The sequence below is a fragment of the Gadus chalcogrammus genome, chromosome 9 (genome assembly GCF_026213295.1).
Source record: "Gadus chalcogrammus isolate NIFS_2021 chromosome 9, NIFS_Gcha_1.0, whole genome shotgun sequence".
NCBI classification, from domain to species: Eukaryota; Metazoa; Chordata; class Actinopteri; order Gadiformes; family Gadidae; genus Gadus; species Gadus chalcogrammus.
This window is the reverse complement of record NC_079420.1, coordinates 12,997,487-13,012,473: the sequence shown is the minus strand read 5'-3', so window position 1 is coordinate 13,012,473 and position 14,987 is coordinate 12,997,487. Positions and strand designations below refer to the sequence as shown.

The following is a 14,987-nucleotide window of genomic DNA, read 5'->3' as shown; positions in this document are numbered from 1 at the left end:
AAATGACCCACAAGGAGAGTAGAAGGCAGGCAATATATGCATCACACAAAATAGTAACAAAACTTAAGTTCATAGATAGACCAAAAACGTAACAACATGTCGATTTTCCATCACTTTCTCCAATCTTGAGGGGCATTAGTTGATGTCTGAAACAGAGATCAACCACTCAACAATGACTTTGAGGGACAGAGCCCACACATGCAATTTTTTGAATGATATACTGTATATAGATATAGACATAAAGTTATTTATGTATATCTATATGATTTTTAGATTGGGGAAGTATAGATATCTGATCTCACCTGATGTCCCCAGGTGACTACTGCGTGGTGAACAAGTGCAGTAACGGAGGAATCTGTGTGACGGGTTCAGGCGAGCCCTTCATCTGTATCTGCCCCGATGGGTTCACCGGAGACACCTGCAACGAGACGGAGACCGGTAAGACCACGGACATCGAAACTCCATTGTAAAACGATGTCATCTGCTTTGAGGTTCTATGATTTGTACCTACAATGTTGTGTATCAGTTGTGAGGCTCTATGATTTAAAGATGATCTAGTGTCTACTCCTCAAGTATAAATATGATTGGACCGTATATTTATTGCAATGATTTAGGGGATGGACATTCATCCGGCGCTTCTCTCCATCTCCAACCACAGGGCCGTGCAACCCCAACCCGTGCACAAACGACGGCGTCTGCGTTGCGACGGGCCACACGCGGCGAGGGGACGTGTTCAGCGAGTACGTCTGCGAGTGCCAGCTGGGCTTCGAGGGCGTGCACTGCCAGAACAGTAAGCCCCTCCTGATCCCCTCTTCCACGCTCGTTCGCGTCAGGGCCGTTTACACATGATGAGCTCTCAGCGTCGGCATTGCCAGCGTTGCCAATGTGTTCCTTTGGCGCGTTGAAGCCCGACCTGGTGTTGAACGCTGCACCGGGTGTAGGGGACAGCTCTGATTTTTTAATTTTTTAAGGCTTCAAGCAAAGTTCAAACAGTTACATCGGTGGACGGTTGACGCTGAGCCTTTAGGAGCGTCTAATCAGCTGCCAGCTTAGGATGATGTTTATGAGTTAAAAGCGCTGAACTCTCGTCTTTTCGCTGGCACTCGGCCGTCCTGTGCTTTCTGAAAGCTCATCATGTGTTGACTGCTTTAGCAGAACCCGTCAGCAGATCTATTGGAATTTGTTTTATCGTGGTCTTTTTCCCCCTCTTCCTGTTTATACATTAATCCTCCAGGCTACACTAAATGTTTCCATGTTTCCAGCTTTGCAATATGCATAACATTTTATACTATTTTTAGTTATTCCATTAGTTTCTCTTCCAATGTGCCTTTTGGGTGAAATGTACCTCCTGATGAGTTCTCGAGCTAGGGGAGAGGTAGTGAGGCCAGATTCAAATTCTCTTCTCGCACAATGAATTCTACTTCACACCAGCTCCTAAATATGGAGGTACCAACCACACAACGAGAAACCCTGTCAGGAGAGGACTACTACTGAGAGTCCCTCTACTTGATGTTGGTAGCTTCAGCTGTCCGCCAAATGTAGTGGTTATGTTAGCTGTAGGGGAGACAGCTCAGGCCGCATATTCTGCCTGATATTAGGAGCCCTGTTAACAGCTGCCTTCTTTTCGAAGGACTGTGTCTCTGCTCATGTCCAGTTGAGAGTGAGTGCCGTTGAGTCTGAAAGAGGAAAATGCTCGGGAGCATGTGTTCAACGCGTTCGTCCAAAATGCCTTCGAGCCCCGTACATACTGAGGGCTGACAGATGGCCGCAGCTATGGAAGGGGAAGGCGGTGAAAAGAGTTGCCAAATGAACACAAAGGCCCTGATTGAACAGGCCTGGTGGCAGTGGCGGGGTAGGGGGGCTTTCAGAAATGTATGATTTGTGTTTTATGTGTGTGTGCTTTTTCTTACCCTAGGAGTCAAAGGAGCAGACCTGAATGTGAAAAAAGGTAACTTGTAACATTAGAACAATAGACAGACAAGGGGCACTGGAGACGTTGTGTGTGTGTGTTCAGCCTGGACTCTTATCCCTTTCTTGGATCCAGGTGCTCACTGACTCTTCTCTAGTCTGCATGCGGGGGCAGAGGAATGTGCAACAAACATACTCACAGACGCAGACACGCACTAATCTGCACAGGGCAGCATGCACGCCCCCATACCCTCGGTCAAGGCCAAAGTTTGTTGGAGATAGTGTTAACAACCTGAAGCCTTCCACATTAACCCCTCGACTCCTACAACCTCCGTCATTGAGAAATTTACTCTCTTTGTAAGCGTCATACTGTCCTTGAATTGAATTGGGCGATCCACAGCCCATGTTAACGCTGGTTAAGCTCCCCCGATTCTCTGTTGCGTGGCGAGCACTGCCTTTCAGAGACCCTCAGAGACCCTTCGTACAACTTAGCTCCTAATATCCCATAAATGCGTACACAGACCCTGTGTATAAAGATCCCACGTATAGGGACGCATGCCAACGCTGCCAGAAAGAGGACCAGTCCTTTGAGCTGTTCTATGCGTCTATTTGTCTGGCACTGAGCCCTATAAATGCTGGCACTGGAGAGAGGTGCATCTTCTCATTTACTAATGCCTGTGTTAGGACAGCTCTGTATTTGGTGTGTGTGTGTGTGTGTGTGTGTGTGTGTGTGTGTGTGTGTGTGTGTGTGTGTGTGTGTGTGTGTGTGTGTGTGTGTGTGTGTGTGTGTGTGTGTGTGTGTGTGTGTGTGTGTGTGTGTTGGTTGATAGTCCAATAAGGAGAGTAAGTATTTCCGGATGGATGGGTTCTATTTTTTGGAGCCATTTAAAAAAAGAAACACAAAAGTGTTAGTGCGTGTGAGAGAGAGTGGCCGGATCCCCTTTGGTGGTTGTAGCTGGACGGCTACTCTTCTGTTTGTGGCCTAGCCTCTGGAGGCGTAGCGCCGTTTAAACGCTCATTTACTTAACTCGCTGAGCCGGGGGGCTGGCAGTGCACACTCTCTCTCTCTCCTTTTCATCCACACGTATGCAAAGAGCATGCATACAGCTTATCCCTCGACGCTGGCCCAGCCAACGGAAATTGTCCGCCTGCACAGAGCGCCTGCAACGTCAGTGCCTCTGCCGTTGCTGGGCAGAGAATAGGACTCTGATGATGCGCATTAGAGGATTTAGGTGTGCCCTCCCTACAATGTCACTGTACCTCTTCAAGCCTCACTGCAGCGCACCTAACCGCCAGGTGAAATAGCCCAGAGAGCGGAGGGAAGGTCGGGAGAGAGATCAAGGGAAACTGTTGGAAAGTGGCAATATATGAGAGAGCTGCAATAGGGAGAAGGAGAGATATTCATGGCATTTCCCCTAGTCTGGGCCAAAGCAGATTGCTGGAAAGTTCCTTGGCATGAAGGACTTTTAGTTTTGCCTATTCTTCTCACTTAATCCTAGATTTTCCGAACCGATTAAAGCTGAAATGTGTTTATCGGTTAGTCATTGTGCTTGTTTGTGTATGTGCGTGCGTGCATCTGTACGTGCGTGGAGTTGTTCTTCTCCAGTAGTTATTAAATCCCTCCCAGGATGTGGTGATGTGTGCAGACTAGGCTTCATACCCCTTTGTGTGTGTGTGTGTGTGTGTGTGTGTGTGTGTGTGTGTGTGTGTGTGTGTGTGTGTGTGTGTGTGTGTGTGTGTGTGTGTGTGTGTGTGTGTGTGTGTGTGTGTGTGTGTGTGTGTGTGCGTGTGTGTGTGTACGTGTGTGTGTACGTGTGTGTGAGTGTGTGTTTGTGAGCGTGATTACCATCTTGAGATGATGAAAACTTTGTAGCAAAGTATATATTGGCCTTATTTTCACACAAATCAAAGCTGTCACATAATGATGCAGCCTATACAGCTGTTCACAATTTGTTTATTGTTGACCTACAGAAAAACCCATTATCCAGTGCCTTACGTGAGGCACAGGAAACCTCTGTACAATGGTGTTTCATTTTACATGTTCCTGGTGTCATTCTTTTAAATTACATTTTGACCTCAGTCAGGAATGAGACTGCTCCAGTACACAGGATATGATGTCACATATTCTCTTGGACGTTGCCAGTCACTATGCACAAAGTAGAAGGGATTAAAGAGTGTTCTACTACACTACGCTACTCTGGATGCCTGGTAGGTTTAGAGCGGTACGCTTCATTAACACACCAACCCACTCCACTCCGCACACGTCTCGTTTCATATAAATAATCCTTTGGTCTTGAGGCAACTCTACTGCCGGTTAATTTCACCATGGCAACAAAAGGCTACTTCCATTTTTAACAGAGGAAGAACCCCTCCATGACCAATTATTTAAAACTGATACATATGCACATTGCTATTGCTATAAAAAAAAGGAAAAGGTATCAGATTCTATCATTTTTGACTCATGATCCTAATTAATGAGCACCTTAAACATCACACTCCCTAGTCCCTCAGCACTGCATGGTTACAGTAGCCTCTGGATGTAGCCATGCCTTCTATCTACCCAGGGCTAAAGTAGCCTCTGGATGTAGCCATGCCTTCTATCTACCCAGGGCTAAAGCAGCCTCTGGATGTAGCCAGGCCTTCTATCTACCAGGGCTAAAGTAGCCTCTGGATGTAGCCAGGCCTTCTATCTACCAGGGCTAAAGTAGCCTCTGGATGTAGCCAGGCCTTCTATCTATCGATGGCTAAAACAGCCTCTGGATGTAGCCATGCTTCTATCTACCCAGGGCTAAAGTCCTGCTGACTGTGGCCCAGATCCTGGGCTCAACATATCTGCTGATTGACTCATGCAGAGGCTGCTGACCCCTTGTATTGTATCGATGAAGGCCCAGTTTTTAGACCCGGCCCAGTGAGCCCATTATTGTTTTTTCTCTGTGTTTCATGCTGAGACACTGGCTCATATTGACACCCGGTGGAAATGGAGCTGTATACAAACTGCTGAATGAGTTACGGTATTGGGTTTGGCTCTCCAAAGGACACACAAGTGGAACAGCTTGGTCTACTTCAGCCTGTGCAGTCTGTATACAAAATGTTTTGTCAGCAATCAGTCTGCTGATTGCTGTGAAACGTTACTTATTCAAGGTAATATTACATGGATCATCAGTCTTATAATATTGATTTGATTTGGCTTAGTGATCTATCGACATAAGGGTTTAGTGGAGGGTGGGTTATTGAGGTGAGGTAAATTGGATTCATTTGAAATGTTAGTATTGATTATAATATAATGAATTAACCATTGAAATTATGTCACTATTTAAATAATTATCGTTGATCGTTAATGTATAACTAAACAATCACATAATCATCACAGTGGGACATGATAGTTATTTTAAATAAAGTTATTAAAACAAACAAATGGCTTGTTTACCTTTTATCTTTTTATCGTGAAATGCCACATGAGGCATCGATGCGGAGACCAAGATGCGGTTACCAAGAGCACCTTAGGGTGCCTTACATAACTCTATTTTTAGCATAGAAGGCGACCCAGGTGGTATACCCCCCCAGCATAGCACTCCACTTGTGCACTGGCCTTTACACCGCCTGTCCCCTCCTTAGCGTGGTCCTCATGGAATCCTCCTTGGGTTCTCCACTCAATGGAGTGTAAGGCCCAATCCCATTTCTTCCCCTTACCCCTTCCCCTTACCCCTCCCCCTTGTTTTGAAGGGGTAAGGGGTAGAAATGGGATTGGGCCTTAGGGTCCTGGTGGATCCCCTTTGGTTCTCCACTCAGTGGAGTGTTAGGGTCCCGGTGTACCCCCTTGGGTGCTCCACTCAATGGAATAAGGTCTGGATATAGGGTCATCCTGATAACCAATCCTACATGGGAGTGTTTTATGTTTATTATAGTAGCATAACACCTATTAATTAAACCTTGTGTCACGATGGTATCTAGAAATGTTGCATGGACATGTAAACAGGAACTTTCCAATTAGAAAACGACTCAACTGAACAACTAATGAGAGTACTTGATTTGTGAACATATGAAAAGGGAGAGGTCCCTAAGCTATTTGTGGACCATGAGTATCTGGGGATTTAAGAGTGAGCCAGATAGACACTCTACACATGTGCTGGCTGAGTGTGTGTGTTTGCACTCTCTTCAACAACCCTAATCACCATGAGAAATGCATCTAATCTTATCCGCCTACATGTTTATGTTGTGTTCCTATGCTAAAAATATAACTCAGTAATGGTGTGTTCCTTGCCTGGTAAACAGGAAATATAGTATGTATTCAAAGGCTATTCAGTCATGCTGCCACTCATTGTGGGCGACAGATGAAGTGCTTTGGTTTGTACCGATTCCACTTGGATGTTGATGAGTGTTTTCTTTTTAACGTTGCTCTGCCCCAACTTGATAAACAGGGCCATCTAGCGGATGTATAGTGAACTGCATGTCATTTGAGTCTGAATTTGAATTTCTTTGTAGAGTCTTTGCTTAAATATTGCTTTACTTTTAGGCATTATTGTTCCACGCAATTAACAATTATTAATATTTACCAGATTTTCTTCAGCACATAACAAATTCCACAAATGAACAATTTGTTACCCAAAACACCCTTCATTCTTCCACTTAAAGTTGAACTATTTGTTGATGATGATGTTTGCTAGCTGCCATTCACTCAGCCAACAGCTCCTCTGACCATTCTGCCGTCCGCTCCTCTAGTGTTGTGTTGCATGACCGCAACTTACTCACTAACTAACCAACCTCCTTATGTCTCGCATGACCATGATTTCTCTAACAGTGGAGTCCATACTGACTGTGAGATGAGAGCGGAAGATGACTCTGTATCACTGACGTCCCCATCTTTTACCCCTAGATGTTAATGAGTGCGCTGCCAAGCCTTGCAAAAATGGTGGATCCTGTCGTGACCTTGAAGGGGACTTTGTCTGCCAGTGCCCTTCCCCTTACGTGGGCAAACAGTGCCATCTCCGTAAGTGTGTGTGTGTGTGTGTGTGTGTGTGTGTGTGTGTGTGTGTGTGTGTGTGTGTGTGTGTGTGTGTGTGTGTGTGTGTGTGTGTGTGTGTGTGTGTGTGTGTGTGTGTGTGTGTGTGTGTGTGTGTGTGTGTGTGTGTGTGCCAGTGTGCCATTGTGCCAGTGTGCCTGTGCGCACGCGTAGGTGGAGAATGATGGTTGGACTAGGGTAAATCTTTTAAAAATTGTGTTTCTTACTTAATATAATCTATCTAAATCTTAAGATATAGAACAAACGCCAAGTATTAGTGTAAACTGAACATGTGGCTGTATTCTGCATTGTTCAAATATACTGGATTACTTTAATTGGAATGGTATGTTTGCTTTCAAAAAAGGAGATATGATTTAATATATTCAGGATTTGATTGACCAATAGGTAGCCTTTTTAGAGCTTGTATCAGAGGAATCTATTACTAATTATAGATATTATCATTATTTTGTTACACTGTATCTAAAAAGCTACAAGAACCTATAGAGCTGTCGGCGTATTTTTTAACACGGTGTATTATCAGTGTAGACTATAGACTACCTCCCAGTTCAACCTGCTGCCCCCCCCACTCCCCCCGGCTCCCCCCCAGGCTGTGTGTCCCTGCTGGGCATGGAGGGAGGGGGCATCGCTGAGTCCCAGATCTCCGCCTCCTCGGTCCACTACGGGATCCTGGGCCTGCAGCGCTGGGGCCCCGAGCTGGCCCGCCTCAACCGCAAGGGCCTGGTGAACGCCTGGACCGCCGCCGCGCACGACAGGAACCCCTGGATCGAGGTGAGGGAGAGCCCCGACCCTGATCCAAAAGACCCTCTGTGGGCCACTGCTCGACCTGTTTAGCCGCAACGCCTCTGGGTTCAAATGGGCTCTCTGAATGTAGTTAGGGAGTGGTGGTTCATGTTTCATTTAGGGAGTGGGATCAACGTTGCATGGACAGTTGCACCTATGTTCATGTATGTTTGTGAAAACTAAGTTTTTTAAGTTATCTTCACTTTCCCTTGGTTACCATTTTACGAAAATGTCAGCGTTCCCGTCACTTCATCCATCTAGTCGCCCGCTCGCGACTAGATCAATTGTGGACGTAACCAAGGAGATCTTTGAGTGTTGGAGCTTGGGGTTCTGGCGCTGATTCTGCCAGCTGTGTGTGTGTGTGTGTGTGTGTGTGTGTGTGTGTGTGTGTGTGTGTGTTGCCATGGTTACAGGTCAACATGCAGAGGACGATGCGGTTCACGGGCATGGTGAGTCAGGGCGCCAGCCGGATGGGGACGGCGGAGTACATCAAGGCCTTCAAGGTGTCTTCCAGCCTGGATGGACGCGTGTACACCGTGTACAAGCAGGGCGCCGACCGGAAGGACCATGTGAGTGCACCGCCTCACACAAAGACGGCCTGGGATTAGATTGGGATTATACCATCATAAATACTTCATTACATTTATATGAATGGTTTCAGAAAAATATTTAACTATGTTAAGATGGAGCGACATCTCTCTTTGCATCGCAATCTCACAACCGTTTTCAAATACTAATAAATGAAAAAGAGAAGCGAACCACCTCTATGGGGAGTTTTTGACCAGCAACAAGACCACTTCCAGACGAGCCACTAGGGGGGGGCACCAAGACACGCGCTCGGTTGAAGTGGTCTATACTAGGATGCGTGTGCAGTCCCACAACTACAACTGAACGAAGCTTTAATTAATATTGGGTTTCAGGACAAATACTTTGTCCCTGCTGTGTTTTGGTCAGGTGTTCATGGGGAACGTGGACAACGACAGCACCAAGACCAATCTGTTCGACCCGCCCATCATCGCTCGCTTCCTCCGCATCATCCCTGTGGTGTGCCGCAAGGCGTGCACCCTGCGTATGGAGCTGGTGGGCTGTGAGCTCAATGGTACGCGCACGCACACACACACACACACACACACACACACACACACACACACACACACACACACACACACACACACACACACACACACACACACACACACACACACACACACACACACACACACACTCTTTGTATGCATTCAGTTTTATTTATACCCAGTAACTGAATGAAGTCATTAAGTTGGATATCAATACTTTTTTTTTTTCCAATGGTAAGTCTTGTGCACACGCGCAGCCTATATATATACAAAGGGTTTATTTATTCTCAGATACTGAATAAAGTTGTTCATTTGGATCTCAATGCACTTTCTTTTATACTCCCACTGACACTGAAAAACACACACACAACAACATCCCTGTTTCCCCCATTACAAGTGTCATGTGTGAACCTCTTCCAACGGGATCCATGGATCTTTACTAAGACCATATGGGAGTGAATGCACCAGGGTAATATTGGCAGGGGATACGTCAGCTGCGAATGAACGCATGTGTTTATTTGGACGGCGAATAGTGTTAGTCATGGTTATCAAAATATGGCCTCCCCCTCCCTGGCAGGGCCAGGGTGATGTTTAGCGGTCGCTCGTACGCCACTCGTGTTTATCCACCTCGTTGTCTCCTTCAAGGCCTGCCAGCGTGGCTCTTGGAGGCTGGCTGGCCTCAATACGGGGCTGGGATTTCCCCCGTCTGCACGTCTGTCTCCTGCTGGTGACCACGTTGTGTCTGTTCCTCCAGCGTCTGGCATGCTGAGCTCTCTGTGCGGCGGTGTGGAAATGGTTCTGCTTGTGAACTCGTTTGACATGGGAGAATGTGTCTCTCGTGTAAAGAATAATTCAATTCAATTCAATTCAATTTTATTTGTATAGCCCTTAATCACCATTACAGTCTCAAAGGGCTTAACAGGCCAAATATTTGTGACACCCCCCTTTACCCATGCCCCCACACGGGCAAGAAAAAACTCCCTTGAATCAGCAAGGAAGAAATATTGAGAAGAAACGCAGTGTAGGGGATCCCTTCTTCAAGGGATGGTCAGGAGTGCAATGGGTGCCACAAGAATAGTGTGTACAGTCGGGACTGACGGGATTTCAGTTCACTAGAATAACTATTATACATAGATGGATGATCAGAAGCAAGAGTCTATTCAGAAGACTCCATGTTTTACCCTGCCCATCTTTATTATAATCCATGGTTATGTTCAAAGTCTCCCACAATCTCTGGCCTCACTTTACCTTAAATTACTTACCTCCCATTAAGTGTTCCATGTCGTCATGTCTGTGCTCTGCCTCAATGTCATTGGCTGCCCTTCCTTGGCACCCTCCTGCCTATCATATTCTCTCTTTTCTTTGTTTGTCACCCATCCTTCCTTTTGGTCCTTGTTTCCGTCTGTCCGTCTTTGTATGTGTCTGTGTGTGTGTCTGTCTGTCTGTGTGTCTGTGTGTCTCTGTCTCTCTTTCTCGGCCCTCACCTCAGTAGTGTCTTCAAACACAACAGGTTGTTCCGAGTCGCTGGGGATCCGGTCCCGGCTGGTGTCGGACCGCCAGATCACGGCCTCCAGCGTGTTCCGGACCTGGGGCATCGAGGCCTTCTCCTGGCAGCCGCACTACGCCCGGCTGGACAAGCAGGGCAAGACCAACGCCTGGGCCGCCGCCAGCAACAACCGCTCCGAGTGGCTGCAGGTACAGAGCGCTGGAGGCCCCATGCACGGCCACATTCTGCACGCAAGAAGGGCCCAACTGAGGCACATTTCAGACGCACGGCCAATAGCAGGGGGTGTTCAGGCTTTCTGAATCTGGGTTTCAGAGCTCGTCGTTGGTTAAACTCACATCCAGCGATCCTATTATGTTATCGAAGCACACCGGCAATTGTTTTGTGACGGAGATATTGTGCTGAAGCTTAATGAAGTATATTTCTGTATTTCTACAGTGGCCAGTGGAGATTTATTCAGAGTCTTTTGACTGTTTGCTAGTGCCAGCCAATTTTGTTTACACCAATTACAGGCTTACAGATCCCTGGCTCCAGCAACATGATTTGTCTTTAAACAAATATGACGCGATGGAAAGTAAAATGACCCGTTAACCCAGATTGGAGCTTAACTGCCAACATACTTTAAATATTAATCTATAGTCAGATTTGGAGACTAGCTTTTGCTATACTTTGGTTTCAAAGCTGCCCGTCTATGCTGTTGACAGCTTATTTCGCACTTGAACTGACTTATGTTTGAACCTAAATACCACAAGGACAAGTCAATCACTGGTTATTTTCATGAGAGGGGGGTCTTTAAGATAAGTTTCTGTGAGCCATGCTGAGCTTATCATCCCAATAACAATCTCTTAAAATCTTCCCACTTGGATCCCATCCAAATGCATGCCCTGGGCACATACCTGAGAGCCAATCGCGTAACCACCTTCTTGTAAACTGAGTTAGGAAAGTGTGAGGAACGTTTGAGGAACGTGTGATGGTTTGATCCGTGTCGTCAGGTGGACCTGGAGTCTCCCAAGAGGGTCACGGGCATCATCACCCAGGGAGCCAAGGACTTTGGCTCCGTGCAGTTCGTCACCGCCTTCAAGGTATCCTACAGCAACGACGGCCAGTCCTGGACCACGGTCAAGGATGACACCGCCAAGACAGACATGGTAGAGTGTTTGTGTGTGTGTGTGTGTGTGTGTGTGTGTGTGTGTGTGTGTGTGTGTGTGTGTGTGTGTGTGTGTGTGTGTGTGTGTGTGTGTGTGTGTGTGTGTGTGTGTGTGTGTGTGTGTGTGTGTGTGTGTGTGTGTGTATGTGTGTGCTTGTGAACATACAGTTGTTAAAAAAGCATAGGGTTGTTGACAGCGTAGCCTGCATACAGGGGTCATACTCCTGGAACATTCCACCTGGAACCATTTATCGTCATGCTAACTTGATTGCTGTCATTGCAATCCAATAATCGGCTTACCTGCCATCTGGGCTCGGATGTCCAGAAATGCACGCCACATCGAGTAATCAAATCAGAGTCTGTAACCGCTCTGACTGGACTCCAATGGAATGTAAGAGCAGGAAAACCAGGTTTTCCATGTAGTACATGTCGAGGTGGAGGTGAGTGAGTGCTTATGGTTGTGCTCCAGGGGCTTCCTCTGTATTAAGTGTGTTGGCTCTGCCTCTTGTGTCCAGATCTTCCAGGGCAACAGTGACAACAACGTCCACAAGAACAACGCCTTCGAGCCGCCCTTCTACGCACGCTTTGTGCGGGTGGTCCCGTGGGCGTGGCACGAGCGCATCACTCTGCGCATGGAGCTGCTGGGCTGCAATGAGTAGTCGTCCCCCCCCCCCCCACACACACACACACACACACACACACACACACACACACACACAATAAGGTTGAGTTATGGTTGACGTCGACGCAACGCGAGGGGGTTTACGGACCCATTATGTCCTTGCCGACCCTCTTTGCGTCCACCGCAAGGTCCGGACGTGCGCCTCCCAAAATTGTGACCTTGCGTCAGGGGGTGATTGATTCGCTATAGTAACCCCAACGCAGAACCAAAACAGGTTCACGACTGCGTCGAAGCGTCTGCGTGGTCATTGCGTTGCGTCGACGACGTGGAACCATAATTCTACCTACTTCTCCTCCGAACTGCCGTCTCTCAGCCCTAGAGGGCGGCAAACCCTAGAGTAGTTTTAAGTAGTCCTATTGCTCCTCCATGAGATGTACCTGCTCAGCTAGTAGGGGAAAGAGTCCTTGCTTTATTGGTGGCCTATCGGCATCGGTTGGGTCGATCCAGCTCATTTCCAATAAGCCAATTTTATTTTCAATTGAAGTTTTTCTTCTGTCCAGTATATCATAGATATTTATGGGGGGTATATTTTCCGATCCCAGGGTCTGAGATCAGCAGTGTGGGGCTAGTAGTTTGTTTCAGTGCTAGAGCTGTGTCACAGATGATCTGCAGCTAGACCCTTCGACACCCCAGGCTAGAATGCACATTATCAATCTTCATGATTTTGTTGGACTTTTTTTAACATTTATAAATGGATAGATTTGAAAAAAATAAATAAAAAATTGCTAGATACCATACCAAGTAGCTTCAAGGCAAATGTACAGGAAAATGTTGTCTTTTTATTGTGACAAAGAAGAAAAAATTATCATAGTAGAATTGTCACAATTAATATTTGCTTGCTTGTGCTTTGTAATGACCCCTAAATGGGTAGAGGGGAAAAGGGGGTGGTAACACATTACCTGAAATGATAACCCAAACGTAAATAAGGCAGAAACCAGTTAAGGTGAAAAAGAAGTGTTTTACTTTAAAACAAGGATTCAGGAGGGAAGCCAAATAAACTTTGGGATGGCCCAGGCCAAAACAACAACCGGAAATCCACACCCTATCTAAAAGTAAAGACTGCTAAACTAATAGTGATCATAAGAAAATACTATGCTAAACTACCTATCCTGCATAACGAAGAGAAAATGTGGGAAAATAACCCAGTGGGACCTAACATGGTTACATGTGTTATATTGTTACTGCTATTTTAAGAGTTTCAGAGGGCATTTGTTGTCAGGCGCACAATTATCCTTTACAATAGCTTTTACAACATTTTTATAGTCTAACAGCTATAGTCATTTAGAGTCCACAGTGAGGACAGCCTCAGGGTCAAAGCAAAGTACTACCCGCCAGGACATGTTGGTCCTTCTCTAGTTTGACAATTTCAAGTAATTTTTCTATATTTTTTAGCCCTTTTTCTTGGATACAGCAACATGTTTTACAAAGCCATTGTATTGCTCTTGCCAACGATTATCCTTTGGTGTTTCGTTAAACTACTATTATTTCATTCTAAGTAGGTATTGTGTGCTTGGTAGCTATATTTAGTATGAAAAACCCACTGTGGAGGTTATGTAAAAAAGTAATAACCCCTTTATGTTTAATGGCATATAATTGCAGCATTGTTTCAAAGTTTCTTTTTGCCTAAGAAAATACCTTGTAAGGGCCAAACACCACTTCCATTCATAGTAGTTATTGTAGCCTATTTTCTCCTGTCATTCCCGCCATACACTATATACTTAAATTCATAAATCATCAACAATCATTGTATCATAATGAGCTACACAATAGGGGAGGAGGTTTTGGATGAGTTATTTCTTTATATTCCTTCATGTCTGGGCTAGCACACTTGTACATGCTACTGAAACCTTTGTTGTATTTGTTGTTCTTGTCGTTGCAGATTTCAATTCAGTCACTCTGCGCTTTCATATTTGAACATCCACCTATTTTAACAACACTTTTCAAATTTGATGTTTGTGTTTAGGTGTTTGGTAATACGATAAAACCAAAAAAAGTATTTTGCAGAAAACATGTTCATTAGCTATTAGGAGAACGATGTAAAAACTTTAACGAATGAGAAATTAGACAGCTTGGGGTAATGCCAGTGATTCAAGTATAGTATTATCATATGATGTACATTTACAAACTTTAAATATTTTTACTAACTTGATTTGTTTAAATAAAGTATATTTTGCAGAAGGCATATCCTATGCCAATTATTTAAAAAGCATGTAATCCAAAAGTGTGTCCAACCAAATGCAGGTGTGGCCCTGCTGATAAGCCACATCGACACTTGATCCTTCACGGTAGAGCTGGGATTTGCCATAGAATCAAATTCTAATTCTTTAGTTAAAATACTAACACTGGGATTCAGGGCCTGTGCAATATCACAATGCATTGAAAATGAATGAAAGTTAAACTAAATTTACTGCAAAAATACATGGGTATGCACGGAAGCTGTCTGACAGTAGACTTGTGTCAAACACTGTACTGTATTAGCTGTTGTTGCAGGCATAAAGATGTTGGTGGGTTATGCAGCCCTGCATGCAACTAATTGGTAAATTGAACAGTTCAGGGGGTCTAGTTTAGGTTTATTAGTGAGAAAGATTTTTTGTTGTTGATGATGTTGTCCATCTTATGTTACTGTAAATAAGTTATTTTATTCCTGTTCCAGTTTTCTATGATTGATGAAAAGCTGTGTTTTTATGCTTTCATGAAGGTTATTTTTGTGATGTTCTCAGAAATTAGACGTCAACATCTCATATGGAATTTGTTTGGTTTTTTTGTCTTCCAACGAATACATTTCTATATAGAGTTTCCCTTACGTTTGGCCTTTGTACATTAAAGTTAATGAATAAAGAATTTATTCCAACAGTATAATTGATTCAGTG

General features: G+C 45.1%; 1 protein-coding gene across 4 annotated transcripts in view; it reads left to right on the top strand.

Annotated features, from left to right (window-relative positions):
* LOC130389684 (lactadherin-like) overlaps positions 1–14,987 on the top strand; it is a 22,033-nt gene extending 7,046 nt beyond the window's left edge. Inside the window, exons 2-11 of one of the 4 annotated variants that reach the window (XM_056599583.1) lie at positions 316–438; positions 659–790; positions 1,916–1,948; positions 6,782–6,895; positions 7,515–7,696; positions 8,122–8,277; positions 8,663–8,807; positions 10,295–10,479; positions 11,281–11,436; positions 11,951–14,987. In XM_056599583.1, the coding sequence (XP_056455558.1) occupies positions 316–438; positions 659–790; positions 1,916–1,948; positions 6,782–6,895; positions 7,515–7,696; positions 8,122–8,277; positions 8,663–8,807; positions 10,295–10,479; positions 11,281–11,436; positions 11,951–12,094 (1,370 nt within the window). In that variant the 3' untranslated portion in view covers positions 12,095–14,987. Of the gene's footprint in view, positions 1–315; positions 439–658; positions 791–1,915; positions 1,949–6,781; positions 6,896–7,514; positions 7,697–8,121; positions 8,278–8,662; positions 8,808–10,273; positions 10,480–11,280; positions 11,437–11,950 lie in introns of all 4 variants that reach the window. The other 3 variants (XM_056599582.1, XM_056599585.1, XM_056599584.1) reach the window with 3 other exon arrangements.